This window comes from Lycium ferocissimum, chromosome 3 (genome assembly GCF_029784015.1).
Source record: "Lycium ferocissimum isolate CSIRO_LF1 chromosome 3, AGI_CSIRO_Lferr_CH_V1, whole genome shotgun sequence".
Lineage (NCBI taxonomy): Eukaryota > Viridiplantae > Streptophyta > Magnoliopsida > Solanales > Solanaceae > Lycium > Lycium ferocissimum.
In genome coordinates this window covers 9837369-9863887 of record NC_081344.1, presented here as the reverse complement: position 1 = coordinate 9863887, position 26519 = coordinate 9837369, and the positions used below count along the sequence as shown (strand labels likewise).

The window sequence follows — 26519 nt, the reverse complement described above, 5'->3', positions numbered from 1 at the left end:
GTAGATTTTCTTGAAACAACCATATCCTACTCTACCATGGATAGTGAACAAACAATGACTTGTGCAATGAGAAATTTACAGTGGTGACGCCAAGAAGCAATCTCTTTTACTTCTTATTACTGTACTTTTAGCTCTGCTCTGATTATCTTGTGATGTTGAACGTGAGGGTAGAATTAGTTGAAATTGTAGTTTGATGCTTAAACGATATTTTCGAATATCACATTTTGCATTTAACTGCATAGCATAATTACAAGATGGACAAATATGAAGGTTACGCTTCCTTTTAAGCAGTAATCCACTTATCTAAATTAGTTGGAGTTGATTATATCAATTATCAGTATCTACTATACTAATTGATAGCTTCATATTACCAAGGTTCCACTAATCATTTGAGAACTCCTTTTTCTTGAAAAACACACAGGCAATCTCTAGTCGATTGTTGCACATAAAAGGAGTGAAAGAACAAAGCAGAAATGAAATTTGGAACTGAGAAGCTCTGCCAAAACATGTTCAATTACAAACTGAAAAATGTGACAGCAGGTAGCCAGGTAAGTCTAGACAATCGAGTTGCCATATGAAAATCTGAACAGAAACAAAACCATTTGGATAATCATTACAAGTACATCACCAAACAAAACAAGAGACCTCACTAAAAAGGATCAATAACCCTGCAAGACAGGTCTTTTCCCAAGCCTTTTGATTTCTCTATCCATCTTGCCAGTAAGCATCAAACCAAACATCTTGAAATCACATAACAAAGACCACAAGGGATGTGTAAAAGTTGCAGGAACATTCTTTTCAATAAAGAAATGGCTGTACCAAGCTAAACCATAACCAAACAATGGCACAAAAATCACAAACCATTTATTGAATATCACTGTGTATATCAAGCACAAAATACTGCAAAGTGTACCAACAAAATGCCAACGTCTTGTTGCTGGTTTTGAATGTTGGTTCATGTACAATGGCCAAAACTCATCCATACTTCTGAAATTCATAGCCCGCAAATGAAATTTTTAACCAAACAGTTTTCAGTTCTTGATTAAAAATCAGATCTTGGAACATATAACCAAACCAAAATTACTAATCTTGAAAATAGAAAGGAAAAAAATCAAGAAAAGAAATCAGGGTATGAATGAATTCCTGCAAGAAATGGTAAATTTGAATTTCTACATGTTGATTATGAAAGCTAGAGATATACTCAGAGATATACTAAGGAAATTTGGTTTTATGGATATTGACCAAAATACAAAATTAGGCGCAATAATCAAGAAAAAATGATGAGGTTGACCAAGTGGTTGAGGTTGAAATATGCTATAAAGTGTCATCTACCTAATATATTTAATGGCAATTTTTGTTTGGAAGCAAAATAAAAAGGTGGGGTTTTTTTGGTATGAAGGGTTCTATCAAATCTGAATTCCTACCAATTTTGAAGAGATTAAGCTGGAAAGTTTCACCAGCAATTATAGTAATTCTGTAAATTAGATTTATCAAATTCTAGATGTGTGATGGCAAAGGGTTTTAAATTCTTTTTATTTAAACAAAGAAGGAAAAAGAGTTTCTCTTGTTTTCTTTATGCACCAACATATTTTGTTTGTCCATATTTGGCCAATTGTCCTTCGTTATCTTGTTTGTTCCATATTTGTCAAATTGTACATATTTCTGTTGGATACCTGCTACGTTGCTACTTCTCTTTAAGTTAAAAAATGAAAAGAAAGCACGAATAACTTGATTAATACCTGTCAACAGCCATACGCTAATGCACGTGGATCCACTCAAGTTTTTGGATCACATTTTATTTTCTTCTTTTAGAAGGAAATAGCCACCTTATTTTTAAGTTTAATTTTAACCATTGATTTGAACTCCTTCAGCAAATTAACCTACATTAAGCATAAGCTCCTTATATATTTACATGTTGCGAAATTGGTATAATAAGTACTTGCCTACTTGGTAGATAGGAGTATTCTTTACATATTGATTTGGACATCAACGGATAGTATTAGCCAATTGTTATATGGGATTGTCATTCACATTGGTCTTATTAGTACTTTTTGTTAATCAAGATTTTTATTAAAAAACTAAATGTTATTACAAACCAAGATTAGCCTAGGAAACATAGTTCCTATGATGTTTTTTTTTCCCAAACAGAGAAAACAAAAGGAGGAGGAGCAAGACGAGTCATTAGGCACCCGAAAACATCTAGGCTACTCCCATTTTTAGCCAAAAGATCAGCAACTTCATTAGCCTTTCTGAACACGTGCTTCAGTGGTAGGTCTCCAGTTCTAGCCAATACGCATCTACAATCATCAATTAATTGCTGGCTATTGCACTGGAGCGGGATTTACCACGTGCGCATCCGAAAGGTAGCGGCTGTGGCTTCCTTGTTATCAAATGATAAAATCAATTATATTATAAACGTGTTAATTAGCTCCTTGCAATCTGTTTCGATATCTAGTTCTAGGGGAAGGAGGTTTTTCCAGGGAAAGTTTCAGTCCATAAAACAGTGGTAGAGCTTTCATGAAATTGGTCGCGCATGTTTAAACTTGGTTTTAGAAGAAGCTAAATTTGTAAAATTATATAGAATGTGGCTATAACTTAAATGGAGACCCTGAAAATCAGCCATCCGTGCACTACGCCTTTAAATTAGAGAGGTGGCCCAATTGTGATTAAGTGGACATGGTTTTGGGCAATTCGCAGAATTGCCCTTCGTTTGGGGTGGTCTTTAAATTTTGCCCCTCATATTTGAAATCTTTAAATTTTGCTCTTCGCATAAACCCATAGGTTCCAAAGTTCGAACCACGCGCATCAAAATTTTAAAAAAATTCGCAAAGGTGTTTAAAATTCGCATGCCCCCAAATAGCATACAACGTAAGGAATTACGAATTACGGGCCGGACCGACATACTTACGCCTTATGGGCGACTTGGCATAAGTATGCGGTCCGCATAACTTTGATAATTCATTCAAAAGTTTATCCGGATCCCAGATAAAAGTTTGCCCATTAAAAGTATGCCCCATGGCGCATAACTTTGTGAAGGAATTACAAAGTTATGCGGACCCGAAGATACTTATGCCTTATGGGCGGACTTGGCATAAGTATCTTGGGGTCCCGATAACTTTGATAATTCCTTCACAAAGTCATGCCGGTCCGATAAAAGTTTGCCCATTAAAAGTATGCCCCCACCGCATAACTTTGTGAAGGAATTATCAAAGTTATGCCGACCCTCGCATACTTATGCCAAGTCCGCCCATAAGGCATGAGTATGCCGGTCCCAAGATAAAATGTGTAATTCCTTAACAAGTGTATGTCGTTAAGCAAGATAACGAAATTTAAACCGCCTTGCGAATTTTTTTTAAAAATTTCGATCGCGCGTGGGTTCAAACCTGGGACCTATGGGTGTTAGCCGAAGGGCAAAATTTAAACATTTCAAATATGAGGGGCAAAATTTAAAGACCACCCCAAAAGAAGGGCACTCCGCGCAAAAAAAATGCATGGTTTTTTCCTGGGAAAAACTACATGACCATGAGAAACTTGTTAGGCCCATATTTGGGCTTAATGCAGCGAGCTTGCCATTCCGCCCAAACCATTGTCAAGCTAACCCAGTAACTCATTCACTACCAAAAAAAAAAAAAAAAAAGACCTTTTTGTTGCGACTAAAAGTCGCCACTAAAGGTCAACGAAAAAAATTCATATTGAACCTTCAAAAGATATCCCAAAACATGGATAATATGTGTACAATTAGTAAGTACACGTTGATTGAGCATTTAAAAAATAGCCCAAAACATGTATAATATGTGTATAATTAGTAAGTATACGTTGATTATACATTTATTAAACACAAATTATACGACCCTAATACATTTTCTAAACACATACTGTTGGGATATATTGTATATGATAATGATACAGTTTCTATATAAGTATAATACATCTTCTATACAACAATGATGCAGTTTCTATACATATGCTGAAATTAGTTGAAGAAAGCTTACGAAATGGAATTATTTTAAAAAGGCTAAAAAATGTCCTTTAAGCTCTGGGCCATCCGGTTCTCAATATTTTGGGCCGGATTGTCATTTGTCTCTTTTTCCCTTTTTTCTGAATTCTGAAGTTTAATTTGCGAATGCAAAGCCCAACCAGGGAAGTGCTTATATTGGACACATTCTCTAATGGTAAAATTTCTCAAATGACTACCTTATTGTAGCTTCCTACCATTTGTAGCTACCCTTTTAAATATTACCATTTGTAGCTATATTTTGGCAAAATAGTATATGTTTTCGCGTGTATTTGTTGCCAACAAATACATGAGAACAAGGTAAAAAAAAAAAAAAAAACATGATCCTTGATTTTAGCCTTTAATGGTGGAGCTATTAAATTAGATATTAATATATATTTTTTTGATGTATTTCAGTGATTTTTTTTTTGATGTATTTCAGTGATTTTTTTTTTTTGCCATAATGTATTTCCGTGTCTTTTTTTTTTTTTTTAATGTATTTCAGTGATTTTTTTTTATGTATTTTACTGATTTTTTTTTTTTGATGTATTTCAGTGGCTTTTTTTGATGTATTTCAAATACATTGTGTACATTCCAACTACTATGAAGCCAAATATATTCAAATTTTCGTGTATTTGAATGGATTTCAACATATACATTCAGATACAAGACCAAAAAATTCAAATACATAACAAATACATCCAAAAAATAATGTGTTTGGCTATTAACAAAATACACTAAAAAATGCACTCAAAAATACAAAGACAAATACATTCAAAAATAGTGTATTTGTGAGATGTAGATTTTTGAATGTATTTGTATTTGGCTTTTAACAAATACACATGGCCAGATCTGAGACACTACCACCACCAAAAAACCCTAATCTCTCCAACACCACCAAAATTCTAATCTGAGACACCACCACCACCAAAAACCCAAATCTGAGACACCATCACCACCAAAAAACCCTAATCTTTCCATCACCAACAAAACCCTAATCTCTCCACCTCTACGTCATCTTCTCCGCCACCATCTCAAAATCAATCCATCACCGCCGCCATCAACAATGCACACGGCCGTATCCGAGAGTGAAAGAGAGAGAGAGAGAGGGGTGAGCACGAGAGGGAGACGGAGAGAGAGAGAGGGCGGTGCGGCCATGGTGGTGGTGCGCCCATGGTGGTGGTGGTTGAGAGAAGGAAGAGAGATTTTTTAAGATTTTTGAGAAATGAAAAATATGAAATGAGTAGTGATTGAGAAAAAGAAAGATATATGTGTTTGGGTATGTATTTTTTGATATAGCTACCATTTGTAATTTAGAAAAATTAATTAGCTACTAAATATAATTAAATAAAAGGATAGTTAATATTAATAATTAGGTCTTAAAAGAAGCTACAATGAGTAAAAATTCCTTCTCTAATCCTACGTAACAGAAAAATATTTGGAGCAATTTGCAGGAATGTCCTTCGTTGGGGATGGTCTTTAATTTTTGTCCCTCGCTTAATATCCTAAGGTCCTGGGTTTGAACCCAGGCTCAGTCAACAAAAAAAAAAAAAAAAAAAATCTGCCTTAAGGCAAACTTTTACCCAAAATTAAGCCTTAAGCCAGAGGTTTGCAAAATTAAAATTCCAACAAAGGTTTTTTTTTTTTTTTTTTTTTTTTTACCTTAAGGCAGAGTTTAAAACCCAACTTATGCCTTGCGATTTTTTTTTTAAAAAATTTTTGACTGGGAGGGGGTTCAAACCCGAAACCAAGGGACTTTTAGCGAAGGACAAAAATTAAAGACCATCAATGTGAGGGACAAAAATTAAAGACCAGTCCTTTTGAGGGTATTTTGCGCAAAAAAAAAAAAAAAAAGAAATATCTGCCCATTATTTTGTTATCGCAGTGAATAAATTCAACAACACTGGTGTCCCACCATCTCGAAAAAGAAAGCTTTTCCAAATGAAGAGAACAAAAATATTTACCCTCACTTGTATAAAGCTTTTTTTTCTCTCACAACTGCTTTTGATCTCCAGGTCAAGTGGCCTCTACACTTTAGCTTGAGAAAGAAAAGTAAGAGTTTTGCTCTGTGCACATTATTAATTTTTTTCTTACAGTAAAAGGTTAAGTTAACCTACACTAATAGATAACTTTCGTATCGAGTATAACATGGTAATGTAAAAAATAGAGCAATTTATATTTATTATCATGTGTAAAATTACACTAATAGCGTCAGAATCATTTACACCGATAATATATATAGAATAAACTCAGAACAGTAATTCTTAGGATCTGCCTTGGAACAATGAAAATCCTTAACAAGGTATGTATGCCTTTAATTTGACTGGCTTTACAACATGACAAACTCCGAATTCTTTGTTGGGATCCTTCACCTTATTACATGTATGGATCGTTTTACTTGGTTTTAGTCTATTATGATTGGGATCCCTACTAGTGGTGTCATAATTAGGCCTAATTTCATGATATTAGCCTATAGCACAACCTTATGTAGAGCATCATTAATATAAACTATAAACTAGTCACCTCGTTATATCTATTTTGCTAGCACTAGGATTAGGATTGTGACAATGAAAAGGACAACTCAATACACGAATAAATATTTCGTGTTCATGTAGGGGTCTGGAAAAGGCCACACCCTCAAAGGAGTGCATGTAATCTAGTGTAGAGAGTCTATCCTGATGCGAGCATTAGTAGCGGACGACTCACGTCACTGATTATGACAATAAGAACAAAAAAAAAAAAAAAATTGCTAACCTACATCACAATGTTTATTGTCTTGAATCTGTCCAACAAACTTAAGTGTATATAATGAAATAATCTACTATATAACATAGTATTAATTTACATCATATGTTGGTAATTCCCCATACGTCTACATGTACGAGCTGAACATACTTTTCATGAACCATCGTTATAAAATCTGAAGAAATTTTACCATTGACATTTGACACCCATTATAAGCAACATCAAATGGGGCATAAATTCCTCAAGGATACTAGAATAATGACTACATGACTTACCAAAACCACGGTTGGTCTTTGTTTTTGTGCTATCTACCGGGGTCAATTGGTTTTGTAGTTTTTCATAAATTAGTTTTAGTTTTATGTATTCTTTACAAGAAATCTTCATTTTACACATAAGAAACTTGAAGAAAATCATTTTCTTTTATTCAAATTGTACGTGGTCATACAAGATCATTTCCTCTCTAACTAGCATGGCGGTGTATATGCTGGTCTGTCATTTAAAATCCTATATACGTACAAGTCCATAATACACAGTCCTGTTCTTGATTGTTAATTATTTGAGACGTGACACTCAAAAAAGAAAAAGAATTAGCTACGAAATTCGTCACTAAATAGCCTTAGCTTATAAAAAAATTCGATAATCTATCGATAGTCCATCACTTAGTAAACAACAATTTTATTTATTTATTTAACAATAAAAGCTATTTATCGCTAATTCCAATTGTTTCTTAGTGTCGGCAATGGTGAAAGACTCCTGAAACTAAGAATTTTAGGTTCAAAGATGAAGGCTTTTTTTGTGTGTGTGTGTTAGGCTATCATTCGACAAGGTCGTGTCCTCTTGGTTGGTAGATTCTTCCTCACTGATTTATGCATATTTCTGTGCATGTGGGGTTGAAACAACTCTATTATTATGCTGTCCTTTTTTGCCTCCCCTTTTTATCTTTTAAATGATGGACTGCTCCTTCTTGCCATTTTTCATTCACCTCTCTTTATTTGTTTTATAAATTTAAGCAACTTATTAGCAACCGAATTTTGACAAATATGATCAATCTAACAATTTCGATTACGTGTATTCTTAATCCTGAATAAAATGTAATAATACAAGACCTCAAACTTTAGATATGATATCTATTTAGATAGGTTCAAATAATCCCTCTTCACCTTTGTTAATGTATACCAAACGATGGATGCATGCGATATATTTTCTATATCACTTTAACTATGGTGATTAACTATATTTATTTCTCCTCAATTTACCATTTAACTATGATGTGTTATTGTAGTTTGATACAAACATTGAATTTGGATAAAACTAAGATCACCCGACCACAAAAAATATGGTCCAAGATCTAAATATGGCAAGGGTAACAATAAAGACGAATTAGTATAATAATAAGTATGAAACACCATTATTCAACCTAATAATGAGTTCGACGAAATTTGTGGAAATTCTGATGCACGCCTGTGCAATTATTCCATCACTTTCTTATCCCATCCGAATCAAACTATAATATTATGTTAATATATTTTAAACCCTTCCAAAATTAGTGGGCAATTTTAGATCAACCTGACAGAATTAGTGCTATTGATTTTTCTTTTGGCTGAAATCTTCCATTAGATTCTGTGTTTATTACAATTTTCAATTTCCAATTTCAATTAAATACTGTTCAAACACCTAGTGGGGAAACAATGTTTACATTCATACCCCAAAAAAAAAAAAAAAAAAAAAAAAACTTATTTGGGATAAGATGAAATACTTTCTCATTTAGCAAATTGAGTTTATGTATGCAAAAAGTTAGGGCCACGGAGCTCGTGAGTCGGGACTTGATTAATCGATCGCAAAACAGTCAAATTAGATTTGGAAATAAATGTTTTTTTCTTGATAAGACAATTGTAAATGATGAATTCCAGCTGCTAAATGGACAAAACCTAGTATGATGTCTACAAATGATGCGAATCTTTTTTCCTTAACATACCTAAAACTGCATGATTTCGTTTCGAAATTCCTTGTGCTTAAAGCCTGTTTGGCCAAGCTTATTTTTCCCCTAAAAATACTTATTTTTTCAATAAGTGCTTATTTAAAAAAAAGTGAGGTGTTTGGCCAAGCTTTTGTGAGAAAATAAGTGCTTTTGGGAGTAGCGGGAGCAATTTTTCAGAAGCTAAAAAAAATAGCTTTTGCCTAAAAGCACTTTTTTGAAAAGTACTTTTGAGAAAAATACACATAGAAGCACTTTTTAAAAGCTTGGTCAAACACTAATTGCTGCTCAAAAGTACTTTTTAAATTAATTGGCCAAACACATATTGCTTTTAGCGAAAAGTACTTTTTAAAATAAGCTGTTTTTATAGCCTGTTTGGCCAAGCTTCTAAAAACAACTTATTTTAAAAAGTACAAAGTACTTCTCAAAAAAGTACTTTTGGCTAAAAGCATTTTGTGTTTGGCCAATTAATTTAAAAAGTACTTTTGAGCAAAGAATTAGTGTTTAATAAGCTTTTAAAAAGTGCTTCTATGCGTATTTTTCTCAAACGTACTTTTCAAAAAAGTGCTTTTGGGTAAAAGCTATTTTTTTTAGCTTCTAAAAAACTGCTCCCGCTACTTCCCAAAAATACTTATTTTCTCACAAAAGTTTGGCCAAACACCTCACTTTTTTTAAAATAAGCACTTATTGAAAAAATAAGTACTTTTAGGGGAAAAATAAACTTGGCCAAACAGGCTAATAAGTTCAAGATTTGTTGTTGTTGTTGTTGTTGTTGTTTTTTTTTTTTTTGCCACTCGGTGTACCTACGTTGGAGCCCGACTATATCTGGATTCGCCGCGTATGGCCCCATTAGGGGGAAAGTGATCCCTGCCAAGAATTTTTTCATATTCAGGACTCGAACCCGAAACCTCTAATTAAGGGAGGAGCAACTCCATCCGCTACACCAAATCTTTTCATTAAGCAACATAATGCTCTGATTTGGACCAGAGCCAAATGGTAACAAGATACAAATATTATAGTTTTTCTGGGTTCAAATGGGCAGGTTGTGTTGTATTTGGGGATTAATATGGGCTAAATCATAAATTGGCGACTCGCCATATTATTTGGGTGGAGATGAATTAGACCAAGATAAGCTAAACTTTGAGTCATAACTCAATCTGTCTAACTCTAATCATTTTTTAATTTATTTACTTTTTCTTATTATTATTATTATTATTATTTATTAACTGATAAACTTTTTTCTTTGTTAGGACTAACATATAAAACGGAAAAGAGTTTTCTGAAAAAAGTATTTTAATAAGTTATGTGTCAATTTGCGCTATATATTTAAACCCAAATGAAATCAATTTTCTCATGGGTTGACCCAAACTAACTCACCGTCGAAATATACTCAGCTCAACTCACTTTGGCAGTAGGACAGGTCATATTTTCATGGCTAATTTTGTCACTCAGCATTTTTATTAATAATTCACCGGTATTTTTGCATTAGCTAATAATTTCAGTTAAATGATTATACTTAATCGCCATAATTACCACAAGTTGCATTTACACCCACTTAATTTCCCATGATTCCCTTCCATTAGCAGACGTCAAGATCAATTTAGGATGTCACTTTTGGCATCTTTTTGTTGTAATGTCATAGAATAAACAACAAGAAAAGAGAGCAGCTAAGACAGACAAATGTGAAAGCTTTTTTGTGTTTATACAAATAATTTGTACTATTATTCTTCTGTAATAGAAAATGAAAAGAATTATGATGCATATGGTTGACGACAGAGATTCACTTTACGCTGCATGCATTCCATTATTATGTTATATGCACTGATAATAAGTTGATCCATACACCAACTTATACATTTTTAAAAACCAATACACACACGTAAACTACTGAAAATCATGCACGCATTATTTATGCTCTATGCACTAATAATAGTGTTAATATTTTTTTTTATATACCAATCGTCAATTTTAATTTGTGATTGCAAATTACTTTATCATCTTTATTAGATTACCAATTATATATTGCATCCAGAGATTTACCTATAACTTTTGATTAGATTATGTAAATATTATTTAAAACCCATTATAAAGTAACTATCAAAACGAATTAGTTGATCAAACTTCCTTTTTAACTACTTCATCCGTCCCAGTTAATATGATACTCTTTTCTTTTTAGTCCATACCATAAAATAATGATATGTTTTTATATTTAGTAACAATTTGATTTTGGACTTTCGATTTTACCCTTACTGAAACGATTTACAGCCATGGAAATTCCTCTGACTTGTTTTAGTAGCAATTGGTCATAGATTTTCGATCAGATTTTAAAAATATTCTTCAAACACTTGACCATGAAATTTAATCAGACTGTGAAAATTTATCCTCAAAATATAAGTTCCAAAAACTGACTCAAACCAGTTTTTGGGAGAAAATTTACTTCCACTTACAAAACTTTAATTTTTTTTTAAGTAAAATGCATGTCCAAACACAATTTCGAATTCCAAAAATCACAACTTCAAAAACTCAAATTTTCAAATTTTAAGTTTCTAACTTTTAAATCTATGGCCAAATAGGAGCTTGGACCACAAATTTAAAAAATCTTTATTTTTCTCTTTAAGTTCCGTGATCAGTCAAATAACTTTACGTAAATTGAGACGGAGAGAGTATCTCTTATGGCAACTGAGCAGTAAGATCTTTGTCCGTCTTCGAAAGATTTTAATTTGGGTTGGTGGAAATAAATTGTTTACAAAGTAGAATGGATTTAGCAGTGTTTACTGGTCTATTTACTATTCCAAAAGCTGAAGGGCGACATATGAAATGTGTGCATGTCCCATCATCGTCATCGACTTCATCCGAGGCTGTCTAATTTCAGACTGTCTTTTTCCCTGCTATAAAATGTACGTATCCACTATCCACAATCTTGACATCCCTTTATGTTGTTTAATATGGGTTAATAGTAATGTTGGTCCGCCAGTTATTAATATATTCTGATTTTAGTTTTTATGATATCTGCTCTAACATATTGCCTTTTAATTAATCTCGATTTGTTTGCTTGTGAATAATTACAAATTTATCATGATTATTAATTATCTCATCTATTAATTATCCATGTCTTATGTTAAGCTTGTACTATCACGCCATATTAAATAGTACTCCATCTGTTTCAATTTATGTGATACACTTTACTTTTAGTTATCTGTCCCAAAAAAAATGGTATATTTCTATATTTAGAAACAATTTAACTTAAAATTTACCCATAATTTATAACCACACAAATATCTATGACTTATTTTATATCACAAATTTCAAAAGGCTTCATTTCTTTTCAAGAGCCTTCATTTCTTTCTTAAACTTTGTGCATAGTCGAATTATATCACATAAATTGGTCCGGAGGGAGTAGTATAGTTCTAAAAATGGTCCAAATATAACACACTTCCTATGTCAAAGAGCCAAAACACTCAATTTAATTAATAAATTGTTAAATATGCTTAGTTAGATAAAACAAGAATTAAAATTGAAATTTATGGTAATAACTAAGAGACTCAAAATATTATCATCCCTTGTTTAATCTTGTTTATTACTCCTATGTGGTTGATTCAGTACTGTTTGTCATTTCCCCCCTGCTTTGGCACAGATTGTCGGGACAAACAAGTGTGACATAATAACCCACAAATGACATGAGAATTTGGTAGTACAAATTTACAGAATGCTGGAACTCAAAATGAGGTGCCAAACAAAAGGGTACACTTAAAAGAGAAAACAAAAGTAAACTCCAAAACCAAGAAAAGAGAAAAAAAATAGTATAGTATAGACAAAAGAAAAAGATAAGAAAGCGAAAAGAGATGTGTTGGAGAGAAAACAGGTGAGACATTTCTCTATTACACATTCAGAAAGAGAAGAGAATAAAAAGTGAAAGAGAGAGGACTTATATGTGTTGGCGTGATTTATTGCTTTTGCTTTTTCCTCTCCAAAGGAATCTTTGAAAATCAAAAGCTCCTTCCCAAACACTAATAAAAGAAATCTTTCTATAATATTTTTGTTAGAAAAAAATTGTGTTTAAAAGAAGAAAAAAATAATATGATTATTAGGAAAATGACGTTTTTGACCCAGGAAAGTAACATTAGGGACATTTTTTACCCAATTAAGTAACGATATGGACATTTTCGGACCAAACTATAACGAAGGACATTTTTGTTCAATTTTGCATAATTTAAAGCATTTTTGACCTTTCCGTTTTTTCTTATAAAGGAAATCCATTCTACTCCTTGAAATCATCTAGTTGGATGAAAAGAAAAAGTGAAACTTTTGATTTGAGCACACATGTAGGCTTTGTTTGGCCATATTTAGGCCCTTTAGTTTTAAAGTTTGTTAACTATTTCTCAAATATAGCAAAATTCTATTTTTTCTTTTTTTGCATATAGTTAATTAGGAGTAATACAAATTTAATGGACAGGATTTAACTGTAACTGAAATAATTTATGAGACGACATTAAAAGGGCACATTAAATAATGAAATTTATACTTATTAAATAGAGACAGAAAAAATCTTCTTCCGTGGAAAGCGTATGAGCATAGGCGAACGAAAGACTGAAAAAGCATATGCGAGTATTCCTTCCCTCTTTATGTATTTTAATTTTTCTTCTTCTTCGTTTAGGAATTCTTTATAATTCCCTAATTTCGTCTATTTACAAAAGAGAAAATGATAAATTTCACTCTGTAATACTCGTTCGTCCCAAAATATTTACTGCATTTCGTTTTTTAGAGTCAATTTTTATAAATATTGATCACTATTTCATTATATGTGATGAGAAAAATGTTAAGTTAGTAATACTTTTCATATAGCTCTTAATTTTAACTTTAAAAAAATAGTAAATTAATCTAATATAAATTTAACATTAAAGATTAATTAAAATGACTCTCGAGAAGTGCAATCATATCAGCACTAACACACTGTATCCCATTGAAAAATTGAAGTTAAGCATGCTTGGGTGAGAGTAGTCTTTAGAATAGGTAATCCCTTCAGAAGTCTTTGGGTTGCATTCCTCCTTTTCTTCACGCATAACGGGAACTTATTGCACGAACTGACTTTTTTTAACTCTCGAGAAGTAAATTGTTGATTATTTTGGAACAGAGGGAGTATTTGAAAGTGAACAGCTTTGACTTTATTATGCTTTTGATCTAATATTATCATTATCGTTAGAAAAAAAAATCTCGTTTTACTTTTGATCTTGAGTTCCAATTTAAGAGTAAGTTTATTATTCAAAATTTTTCCTCGAAATCCATCACTGATTCACTAATAAAATAGAAAATACGGAGCATGAAATATAATATTGTAACGACAAGGCTACAAACGTTTGGTCAAACAAAATTATTAATTATAATATTTTGGAAAAAAGATGAAAGAGTGTCCGTTGTGATTACGAAGGAAAAGACGAGGAAGAAGAGACAACATTTTTCATTCTCTCTTTTTTTTTTTTATTCCTCATTCAGTATTCGGTATCCGTATTAGAACTCAACTATACTCTGATTTGCGCCGCATACCGCCCAATTCGAGAGAAAGCGTTACTTATCAATTTTTTTTCTATACTCAAGATTCAAATTTCTTTTTATACCCAAGGCTCAAACCCGACACGAGTTAAAAGAAGGAGTCGCCTCATTTGCTGCACCACATCTTTGGGGGTATTTCAGTCTTTCTTGTTCTCTGTTTTTCCCCTTCAATTCATTCCCTTCTTTTCTGTCTCTTCACTTTACCCCATAGTTGAGAAAATAAACCAAAACAAACCTTTCTCAAATTCTCTCAACTTCAACAACAAAAACTTCACAAATCACAATTGCCAAACAAACATTTTACTCTTTCACTTATAGAACATGAGCAAAGTAGTACCCATTGCACATTATTATTATTACTACCTGGTATGAATCCCACCACCACTACAACCGACCCAACACAGCCACCACCACCACCACTTCCACCACCACAACCACCTCGTTCTTCCTTCAGTTGTGACAAACACCCACATGAAGATTTCACTGGTTTTTGCCCTGAATGTCTCTTTGAACGCCTCACCACCTTAGATAATCCTTCCACTAACAACAACAACAATAACAACAACCCTTCTTCTTCTTCTCGTATCAAATCCCTTTTCTCCAAAACTAATCTTCCTCCTAAACCCTCATCAAAACCCAGTTCTTTTTTCCCTGAACTTCGTCGTACTAAGTCATTTTCAGCTTCAAGAAACGAGGGGTTGAGCTTATTTGAGCCTCAACGTAAGTCTTGTGACGTTCGTGTTCGTAACACACTTTGGTCTTTATTTTCTGAGACAAAAAACCCTCATCCTGAGGATAATAGTGGAGGCGGCGTTCTTGCTAATAATCCTGTTATCGAGTCTAAAGAAGAAGAAGAAGACGAACAAGTCAATGTGGTGGTGAATGAAATAACTGAAGAAATAACTGAAGAGTTTCAGTCCCCTTTGGAAAACAGTTTTGGCGGACAGGTCATCAGTTCAGAAATTGTGGAAGAAGAAGTGGTGAATGGTGATATATTAATGCCAATGAAAGATCATATAGATCTCGATTCCCAAGCGAAAAAGCCTTCAAGGGATTTGAAGGAAATTGCAGGAAGTTTCTTATCTGCAGCATCTGTTTTCAGCAAGAAATGGCATCACTGGAGACGAAAACAAAAGGCGAAAAAACGAAACAATTGTGAGAATTCATCTACATTGTCATTGGAAAAGCCCACCATTTCAAGAAAATTCAGGGAAACACAGTCAGAGATTGCTGATTATGGGTTTGGAAGAAGGTCTTGTGATACTGAACCTCGATTTTCTCTCGATATTGGGAGGATTAGTATCGATGATCCGAGGTATTCTTTCGATGAGCCTCGAGCTTCTTGCGATGTGCATTTCATGGGAAGGAACATTCCTAGGGTGCCACCTATGGTTTCAGTGATAGAAGATGCACCAGTAGTTGCACAGGTTCAACGGGCTGATGACCAAATTCCGGTTGAAGAATCGCCTGTTTCAGCGAATTGCATTGGTGAGGAAACTGATTTGCCTGGAGGGTCTGCTCAAACCAGGGACTATTATTTGGATTCGTCTTCGAGGCGAAGGAAGAGTCTTGATAGATCTAACTCAATAAGGAAAACAGCAGCAGCTGTAGTAGCAGAAATTGATGAGATGAAAGCAGTGTCTAATGCTAAAGTTCAGCCTGAGAGGGATTTGAATTCGATTTCGGTTTCAAATCCCAATTCTTTAAGGGATGATTACTCGGAGACGTTTGAGTTGACAGGGTTTAAGGATAGTAGTGGTTCCGGGATTGGAAATGGGGAACGAAAAGGATCGAAAAAGTCAAAGAAGTGGGCTTGGAATATATGGGGTTTTATACATAAGAAAGGTAATGGAAACAAAGATGAGGAAGATGACAGGTATAGTAGATCGAACGGGGTGGAGAGGTCGTTTTCAGGATCTTGGAGAAATGGTGATTTAAGAGGGGGTCTTAATAGGAATATGTTTAGGAGTAATAGCAGTGTTAGTTGGAGAAACTCAACTAATATTGGTGGATCTTTTGGAACTGTGAGGAATCTTGGAATTGATACTAATGGTAATAGTAAAAAGAAAGATGATTTTGTGTTGGAGAGGAATCGGAGTGCAAGGTATTCGCCTAATCATGTAGATAACGGGTTCTTGCGGTTCCATTTTGCTCCCATGAGAGGCAGCCGGAGAGGTTTACCAGCTCAAAATAGGTCAAATGGGAGGAGCGTACTTCGCCTGTACTAAGATACAAGGTCCTTGGTGTTTCCTTTGTTTAAATGTTAATTTTGTCGCATTTGTTATTAAATCACTTGTGTCATTGTATTTTTTGTCATCAGAATGCTTCCTGGACTTATTCTAATATAGTGACATGAAAATGTCTTTTCTCTGTGATGTCTATCTGATTTTCTTTGTCATTTCATTCTCAATAAACTAGCTTTATGTCTTAGTTGGGTAGGATTATTGTATCTGTACATGCTTGTTTTGGAGTTGGTAATCTTTCTTCTTGTCTTTTACTTCTTTTTATTCCTTTTGCTGATTAGGTAAGTTAGTCAATTTTACCTCCTTAATTCCATGTTCCTTTTTTACAATAGTTCCAAAACGGAAAAATGGTGACTCAACTCTCATATTTAGCAGTATGACAGCTAAGGATCTGTAATCTCACTTGATTCCAGTTTCATGGTACTTCAGTTGTCTACTTATATTTGTCTTCTAATTAATTTTATGTTTGAATCTCTTCTCCACATATTTTTAACAGTCAGGAAAAGGCAATCTTGTCCTTGAAGATATGCCCATACTTGATGTTATTATATCTTGAAAACTTTTACTTATGAAAAGCTGAGAATCCACCTTCATGAGTACATCAACTACACTCAGATGTAAAATCTGATTTGACTGTCGTAACAATTACCTGATTTTGCAAAAATTATCAGCGAACTTATTGAGATTCTGGGTACACGGAACTGCAAGCTATTTGGAGGTGTCGCATTGATCATTGCGATTCTGCCTAATACGAGTGTCGTACTTACTCAGTCTCTAGATTACCTTGATACCAGCCTTCCCTTTACAGTTGTTATTTCATGATTGTTGCTTGTTTGAGTTCATTATTGTGTGTTGGTCGTTGTTGATAACTCTTTGCAAGAGTAGTCCTTGTCAAGGAAACAAAACATAGTGGATCACCCACCCCAAAAAGAAAGAAAACAATTATGTGGTCGATCAAATGATCTGATAATTTTTTTGACTCTGTTACTTTCTAGGTAAAAGCAAAGTCACATAGGTGGTGTTCTTTTTGAAATGAAGTTTTATTGTTCCCTGTTTGTACCTCATTGGAACTGACCGTTGTTTTGTTTCCTCATTATATTTCCATTTAATCCAGGAATGCGATTCAAGGCTTTAGACGTACTGCGAGTCGCTCATCTTTCTTGGTAACAAGGGTGAGAATGAAGTCAGTCCTGTTGTTGGTTAGAAGCTCTGTCGTAATTCAGTCAGAGAAGGTTGGAAGAAATCCAGTTTCCCTTGGTTGTTCCTGGAGATCTGAACTTGCCGGAGAGCATTGGATGACAAAGATGACAAAGAATCAGATTCCTTAGTTTGAAAAGACTGTTGTCTACACTGCTGAAGTTTCGAATAGAGACTGAGTAGAAATCCTGAATCTTTCTTCCTTCTACTGTAGCATTATACATAAACGTTTCACTCAATTGGTATATGTAGTACAATCCCTTCATTGTTCAGAGGATATGAGTTTGGTCAGTTATATAGCTTTACAGCTTAATACTTGCTTGGGGTCTGTATCTTTCGATGGGTTATTGGTTTAATGTAAAAGTGATAAATTGGTGTGGCAATGAAAAGTCTTACTAGTATTATTTGTCATCTTAGATGATCATTCTCTCTTGAACAGACTCTTCTGCCATGGTATCTTGTATTTCCCAGCTATAGATAATGCCACCCCCGCATATGAGTTTTACAGCAGTATAGAATTGAACACTTTTAGAATTGAAACACTTTTCTGTCTTGAAGAAACTGAAAGTTTTGCCGGGAGTTTTGAAGTTAATACGCGACTTTGAGCCCAAGGGTGTGGCTTAGTGGTAGATGAATAAGGACAAAATCATGGGAAATCTTTATATCCTAGCGAAGATAAACGTCAGGTTATTTTTCTTTTTCTTTCTATTTATCTAAGCCTGGGTGAGAATTATTATCTGGTGCTTGCATTGGTAGGAAGTAGCAAGCATTTAGTGAAATAGTTGAGGTGCGAACAAACTAGCCTATACATCACTGTTATCAGACTTCATGAATATTCTTTTACATATCTCGTCTGTGTTCAAAAAGAAAACGTTCCACATGTGTATTAACCAAGCTTCAGTCTTTGAGAAGTTCCTTCAAATGATTCATCATATACTTACCACAATCCTTCTTCTTTATTCTTAATGTCACCGTAGAGAAACTAGCCTAGACATCATTGTTATCGGACTTTATGAATGTTCTTTTACTTGTTTGGTTTGTTCCAAAAAAAAAAAACTTGTCATTCGTGTATTAACCAAGCTTCAGTCTCTCAGAGAAGTTCCTTCAAATGATTCATCATATACTTACCGCAATCCTCCATCTTTAATCGTGAGTTGCGGTATGCTATCAGAATAAATTTCAAAGGGTTTTAAGTCAAGAGAATATGAAACTGAAGTATACAATTTATTCTCACACTAAGCACGCGACAATATAATAGTCTTGAATTAGGTAAATATCGTAATTACATTAGCTCTATGTTCATTTTTCAGAGAACATAAATGGACAAAGTAATGATTATATGTCACATAGTGAGGTTTTTTCCTCATCCTTAATGGGAAATCAAAGGAATCAAAACGGCCAGCTCCAAAAAATGTTCTAGCTGGGATACTCAAGTAAAAGTCTCAATGATCAAAATATGCTTTTGCCATCAAAGTCAAAAAGTAACAAAATTAAAGAACAAATATTTTACTACATGCCATCCTCATTTAATTCAATAGTCAATAGTACTAAGAAAAGATGAAAAAAAAGATGTAGAAACAGGATAGGCTCGAAATCCTATGGAATGTCGACTTTTCAACCCATTAAAACCTCCTCTTTAGTGGAAATGGTTGGCAAAGATTTTCTTGAAAACATTAGGGATTTGCCTTCTCTTTTTCACCAGCCAATAGGGCTATACTCTCTCCGCAAGAGTGTTCACTTAGCTATTTACACACCCTTTAAGAAAATATAAATTCTTAAAAGAATAAATTATTTGACTAAATTGCTCCTAATTAAATAATTCTTGAAATTTGATCATATAACACTTATTAGAGATAAATCTGAAAAGAAGGTTAATTCTTTCTTAATTACATTCTTTTTTATCCGGAGGAAGTATGTTGTACTGTATGGGGTCTGCATAACACATGGAAATCTTACTGCTCTTTTTTTAGATTTTTTTTTTTTTAATTATCAATAGGACTCCATTATAAGTGATTTATGTAGCTACATCTAATAATTTACTCCCTCCATATCCATTTATTTGACATAGTTTCCTTTTTTGTCCCTTCTAAAAAATTGTTCTGTCTTCCCAATTTATGTTATGTTTGACCGGATACAAAGTTTAAAATTAAAAAGAAAATTTTTGAAATTTGTGATTCAAAACAAGTCATAGATATTTATGTGGCTATAAATCATCCCATTAAGAGTAAAATATAGAATCTAAAGTCAAATATTAGTAAATAGAGAAATATGATTTTGAACTGACTAAAAAGGAATGTCACGTAAATTGGGACGGAGGAAGTATCATATTTTCTTATTCAGGAAAAAATTAATTTTAAATCTATCATGTTATGTTTAATGAGATGAATTATAATTACATAGGAGTAAATATTTATAACTACCAGCCCAGCCAATAGAAATTCACTCTTAGGAGCTGTTTGGACATGATTTCATCTCATGAGATGAAATCATGTTTGGACATGTAATTTGAATTTCTTAAGTTGCAGTTTTTTTATAAACATAAAAACCCCACAAGTTGTAAAAACCCATCAAAAATTTTCCAATTCTTATACAATCTTACCAAATGAGTAAATCATAGTTCATAATAAAATTAATACGCTACTAGAAGGCTTTACTAAAAAATACAATATCAATTGATCAAACTTTAGTTCAATAAAAAGGAAAAAATTTAACATGAATAGTAATGTAACTACTCTTTAATATAATCCTTCTATACGGTAAACATGATTGGTAAATATATTTTACCAACTTGCGGATTAATATTTAATACAAATGGTTGGTAAACATGATTGATAAATATATCTACCAACTTATGGGTCTTTTTTTTACAAAATATAAACGTATGGGTCAAATTTTACATTTATATTTTTTGAAATCATGATTTTAAATCTCAAATCATGCCTTTTTGGATGATTTGGGATTTCATCTGATGAGATGAAATCGCATGTCCAAACGCTGATTTCATCTCATGAGATGAAATCGCATGTCCAAACGCCTACTTAGCAAGACTCCACTCATAGGCAAGAATATTGTGAGAAAGATTTATAACTTTTTCTTATTTGTTTCAATTGTTTACAGGATGAATTCTAATGTCTCTATTTATAGAATATAGACATACATTGATGAATATTCCAAAGAATGGTGGATTTACGAATATTATTGATTATTATATCATGAAGAAGTGTGTGAGTTACAGCTTAAATTATACTCCCTCCGGATCAAAAAAAGAGTCCACTTAGCCATTTGCACACCCCTTAAGAAAATACTAACTCCTAGATAAAAATAAGTAATTTGACTAAATTACCCCTAATTAAATAAACCGTTGGGATTTGATCATATAACACTTAACAGGGGCAAATATGAAAAAATAAGACTAATTCTTTCTTGATTTGCTAAGTGGACTTAAAAAAAAAAAGGCTAAGTGAACTCTTTTTTTGATCCGGAGGGAGTATTATTTTTCGTTGTTACATAATGTCACACTTCAACAATGTGTATTAACGTGTAAAAAGATTATGGAGTATTAACTAACTTGAGAAGTGTTTGAATTCAAATTATACAGGATATAGATAAGTCAAGAGATGGAGATTTGATTATGTGTGAAGAAATGGAGGTAAAATAATTTGCTTCAGTTAATTTTGAGTATTAGATAAGTTGTGAGGCAATTTGGTAGGGGTGAAACAGTTGTTGGGTAAGATGTGGGAGAGTAACTTGAAGCCTGATGTATATAGACTATAGTTAGCTATATGTGTCACTGGACTGGCTAAGAGTGTCCATTTAAATGAGGCTCTAAAGGTGTTTGATTTTGATGAAATGTTTGAAAGAAGGCTGCTTCCAGATGTGATCTGTTTCGGTGTTTTAATCGATGGGGTTTTCAGATAATACCACGAGATTTGACAACAGTTGATAAGGGGGTCATATGTGTAGCCAAATGTTTATGTATAATGAGATACTCAGTGGTTTATGTCGGTGTGGCAAGTTTAACAAGGAATTGGAGCTTTGGGATAGGATGGAAAAATATGAGAAAAATATGGATTTGTTCACTTGTAGTTCCTTGATTCATTTGTGGGACGTTAAGGGGATTGAAAAGATTTACAAGGAAATCATTGAGAATGCTATTACTTGATGTAGTGGCATATAAGGCATACTCAATGGCTGTTGTAAGGTTGGGAAGATTAAAGTGTTTTGAGGTGCAGCAGCTGATGGACTGTGTGAGAATTGATATCTGAACAAGGCTTTAAATTTTTTGAGATATGCAAATGATGGAGGAAAAATGGATTCTTTGGCATATTCATCTAATTAGTAGGTTCCACAGAGAAGGAAAACTGAAGTAACTTTATGCTGGATTTGATGTCAAAACAGGGAACTAAACTATATTCAGCTTACAATGACCTAACCAATGGATTTGTCCAAGCTTCTAAAATTGAGGTCGCAATCAGATTGTTTGGTGACATGAATGCTAAGAGTTGCCGACCCACTGTAGTCACCTATAATATACTGGTAGAGTTTTTACGAGATTTGGTGATTGTAGTGGTACCAGATATAGCTTGTTATAGGATGGTCCTTGCCAAAGCAAAAAACCAGACATGATCCTCAACTTGGTTGAGCCAAGTTGTTAGCAAAGGTTACAAACCTGATCTATAATTCATGTCCTTTGCTCTCATGGCAACCTTGAGGATGTTTTATACCTGTTTCTGAACATGTGCAGTGGATCTGTAACCCGAATCTCGTCATTCATCACACCCTTATGGAGTGGTTTAATAAAACGAGAGATTTCAAAGGCTTAAGGAATTTCATCTCTCATTTTAAGATGCAGGCTTCAGCCAGATATCCTTTGTTACATATTACGCTTAACGGCCTTCGTTCTTGCCATCGAATGTCAGTCGCCAACAACAACAACAACAATAACATACCCAGTGAAATCCCACAGTATGGGGTCTGGGGAGGGTAAAATGTACGCAGACCTTACCCCCATCTCATAAGATAGAGAGGCTGTTTCCGAAAGACCCCCGGCTCAAGAGATAGAATGTCAGTCGCCGTCTTATTTTATTAAATGATGCCCTTAGCGGGAAGATTTTCCCAACTGCAGTCAGAGGGTATATACAGTTATTTATGGCAGTTAATTCCCAGACCAGGAAACCAATCCAACTATCGATGCATGGAATACACTTTGTAAGGCTATCAGATTAAAATAAAGAAGCTTTCAGATGATTCTTTTTGCAAGTAAGAAGCTTTCAGGTTCTGGTTTTACTCTCTGTTCTTTATTAACCCATGTTTGCTTTCTCTGAAGTTGATATTGGGATTCACCATGTAGTGAGAGAAGCATTGTTTCTTGGTTAGGATTGCCATTTTATGCTTAGTATGAAGGGAAATTTGTCTGACAATACCACGATTCCTGCTTTAAACCGTGAGAGAAATCTCCTTTCACCTCAGCTGATTATATCATTAGATGCCGTGCTATATTGGTCAGAGTTATGCTGTAACTATCATGCATGTGTTTCTGTTATGTGCTTCTTGTTTTTCTAAAAACATTTACAAGTTCGATAGAGCTAGTATCCTTGCAATTTTCATGTGTTTGAGAATTTTCCTGAAAGATTGGACTTTAAAGATGTTAAATTCACCAAGTCAGTGCACCAGATAATATGATTTCATGGGTACTGACTATAACTCCTCACTCCTCCTAATAGGCTCATTTCCGCTTTTTTGTAGGAATGTCTGCTAAATATGTCGTAAAAGTTAATCTAAATGTGTAGTTAGGACAGGTACAGTAAGGGGACACACAAATTTTATCAACAGTGTTGGACTTTTCATGTGAATGGCATATGATAATATAAAGGTACTGCAATTGTCTTTGGATTTCCTAATAACTGCATAATTTGGAAAACCAGAAACAGGCGGATTCAAGATTATAAGTTTATGGGTTCCTACAACAATCTCAAGTTAAGATACAATAATAACAGGACCAACGGACTGGGTTTCTGAGCTATGTATTCTTATATATTTAATGTACTTTTTAACACAAATACATGGTGTACGGAGAAGTTACTGGGTTCGCGTGAACCCATAACTATTGCCCTACATTTGCCCCTGCCAGAAAGTATCTGTCATCTAGACGACCTGATCATCGGTCTGATGGAATGGCATGTTTGACGTGCCAAAAAATGCTAGGGAGCTGATTATTTTTGTTTCCTTAAAGACATATGTACTCTGTTCTGAAATTTTCCTTTGGTTGATACACTCTTGAGTGTTCTGAATAAGAATCTTTCCATAGCCTTTTTCCTCTTAGACTTGGGGGTTCTTGAGGGATGGTGTGCTTCTCCAGATCACATCTACTATTTTTTTCATGTTAACACTGACAACTAAAGAAATGTAGTAGATCCAAATCTGGAGTCCTACAACTTCTGTAGCAGGTATCATTCCTTTGATCGACATAAAGCATCCGATACATATCCAACTTTGGTGGCTGTAGTATTGTCACCAAACAGGCATGATGCAAGATAAAATTGGCATGATATATCAGCCTCAAGTAATGAGATTTTATTATGGGGTTATAACTCATTCTACATTACTAGTGCTTTTCTGTAAAAGAGAGGATTTCACTTTTTGTCTTCTTTGGATTTCTGTTTTCCCTCCAGTCCTGTTCCTGATAAAACACTCTGCTCATAGATGACTTGAGAAAGCAAACACACCAAAATAATCCCAAGAACTGCACCTTTTCTCCAATCAGAAGGTGAAGAAATGAAAACATCTGCAATCCCAATTACTACAAGGCCTATAAATGCAAGGTAAACGTTCCTTCTAGTCTTTGATCCAGCATTTTCTCTACTAAGTTGCTTAATCTTCTCCATCTCCTCCTTAGCTTTTGCTTTGTCCACGGGTCGTCTTTGCCTTAAGCTCTTAAAGAAAAGCCATTCATTTCTTCCCTCTTCCATTTGGCCTTCAAATTCTTCCAACTTCTTTTCATTCTCTTCTATCTCCTGTTTGTTCAATCCTACTGATTCTTCAAAAGCTTGCATTTGGTTCTCTATAGTTCCCATTATCTGCTCAACAAAGAAGCAAAAATAAAATAAAATAAAATAAACAACTGTGTTATTCAGATATTGAAATCCAAAGTCTATATTAACAGACCCGTGCACCAGCTTCATCTAGTTCTTTGAGGGCATTTTCACCAATCTGGTCCATTTCAGTATTGGCTTCTTCAGCAAACTGTGTTAGATATGCAGATCTTTCATCTAAGTATTCGGTTAAACGAACTTTCTGTGTTTGGAGCAGAACAATTGTGGCAAGCAATTCTTGCTGACGGGTGTCTCCTTTAGGTGTAGGATTATCTGAATCTGAATTTCTTGACTTGCATAATGAAATGAAGGTCTTTTTCCTCTTAAAATGGCTTGTTTTATTAAAAGAAGCTTGTTGGTTAGGTGTCAAAGAGGAATGAATAGATTTTAGATGGATCATTCTTTGAAATTTGCACAAATTTGGGTTAGGAAGAAGAGTGTGGAGAGCAAAAAATTAGTGGACAATGAGAGAGATGCAATGAAAGAACTTTGGAACCTCTGATTAAAACCACATTATCCATTTCATTTTTCTTTTTTGAGAAAGAGAAGTGAATTGGTCATTATTTTTGGTGGTCCTTGTGGGCCTTAAAGAAATTTCAAGCTTATGTATTCCTCTTACTTACATCCTTAATCTGAAAAGGAAACAATTTTTTTTTTTTTTTGGGGGGTTGCAAATATGTATGTTGCATCAAAAAGGAAGCTTAATTCAATAGGGTATTATATTGTATATATGCACTTGAAAAAATGAGAATAGTTTTATATCTTACTCTTTTTCTTTCAACTCCTATCAATAGTAGTATCCTTGTAGTTTTATTTCACAATAAATGTTGTTTTCTTTAAGCTTTATTGTTGTTCTTGTTGGTAGGCCTCGAATGAGTGGAGCCATTGATTTTAGAAATTCCAACAAAGTTTAGATCATTATAAGTGATGATTTGTGTGTATGGAGAATCTTATTTTGGTTATGATAAATTATAGTATATCATAAAACCTTACTTGGGTTCAATTTTAATTAGGTAGACGCTAAATTTTTCCCATGATTATGAACTTCAGTCGGAATATTAGAGTAACGTAAATATTACTATGTCTAGTAGATAGCATAGCATTGCTCATTGTTTGTTTAATTCTCAAATGTAATGTTTTAAGTTTTTATCCAATTTACAAAATTTTAAATTGCTGTTAAGTTAGTGACTGGTCTGAAAACTAATCTCGCGAATTCGGACCGTTTTCTACTATTGAAAAAATAGGTGTTCAATAATTAATTAGAAAAATTACCAATTTTATTGTAGAAACTTTTTGAATATTATTTTACATGAGCATGTTTTACATACACTAGTTTCTACGATTAGTTGATTATAATTGCACGTATATGCACAGTTAATCAATAATTTGTCTTGAAGATTCATTTTTTATAATAATTATAATTATTATTATTATTATTTGTTAACAAAATTTTGGGTTATTTGTTAACAAATTTTTTCACTTTCAACGTAGTTCCAATTAGATTACATAATAACTCAAAGTAATAGTTTCTTGTGTGCGATCAAGTTATCCGATATTGCGAAGGAAGAGTCCCGAACTAACTTAAACTTTTAAAAACAAAGTATATTACCGACTTACTTGCTTAACACCATAGGATTAGTTGATCTTTAATTCTTCTAACTTCCTCATAAATTCTTTTCGGTTGATGCCACAAATTAAAACCGTCTAATAACTAATAAACTAATATT

The 26519-nt window shown here is 33.6% G+C and overlaps 4 protein-coding genes across 4 annotated transcripts in view; 2 read left to right on the top strand and 2 right to left on the bottom strand.

The window, feature by feature from the left end:
• Positions 1-26519, top strand: part of LOC132049644 (laccase-4-like) — a 44058-nt gene that overhangs the window by 7809 nt on the left and 9730 nt on the right. The gene's annotated exons all lie outside the window — the stretch shown is intronic.
• Positions 496-1574, bottom strand: LOC132049646 (uncharacterized). The gene has a single exon (XM_059440519.1). The coding sequence runs from the start codon at positions 996-998 to the stop codon at positions 660-662; it is 339 nt and encodes a 112-aa protein (XP_059296502.1). The 5' UTR covers positions 999-1574; the 3' UTR covers positions 496-659.
• On the top strand, positions 14412-18120 carry LOC132049642 (protein OCTOPUS-like). Its single transcript, XM_059440515.1, has 2 exons — positions 14412-16497; positions 17619-18120. The coding sequence occupies exon 1, from the start codon at positions 14630-14632 to the stop codon at positions 16487-16489; it is 1860 nt and encodes a 619-aa protein (XP_059296498.1). The 5' UTR covers positions 14412-14629; the 3' UTR covers positions 16490-16497; positions 17619-18120.
• Positions 23697-25324, bottom strand: LOC132049641 (uncharacterized). The gene is made up of 2 exons (XM_059440513.1): positions 24866-25324; positions 23697-24777 (listed from the first exon to the last, which is right to left on the bottom strand). Exons 1-2 carry the CDS (start codon positions 25190-25192, stop codon positions 24334-24336), a joined length of 771 nt encoding a protein of 256 aa, XP_059296496.1. The 5' UTR covers positions 25193-25324; the 3' UTR covers positions 23697-24333.

Coding starts and splice junctions, on each gene's coding strand:
- LOC132049641 (XM_059440513.1), bottom strand. CDS start 25,192: ATGATCCATCTAAAATCTATTCATTCCTCTTTGACACCTAACCAACAA. Junction 24,778..24,865: donor TAGATGAAGCTGGTGCACGG/GTCTGTTAATAT, acceptor TTTGTTGAGCAG/ATAATGGGAACTATAGAGAA.
- LOC132049642 (XM_059440515.1), top strand. CDS start 14,630: ATGAATCCCACCACCACTACAACCGACCCAACACAGCCACCACCACCA.
- LOC132049646 (XM_059440519.1), bottom strand. CDS start 998: ATGAATTTCAGAAGTATGGATGAGTTTTGGCCATTGTACATGAACCAA.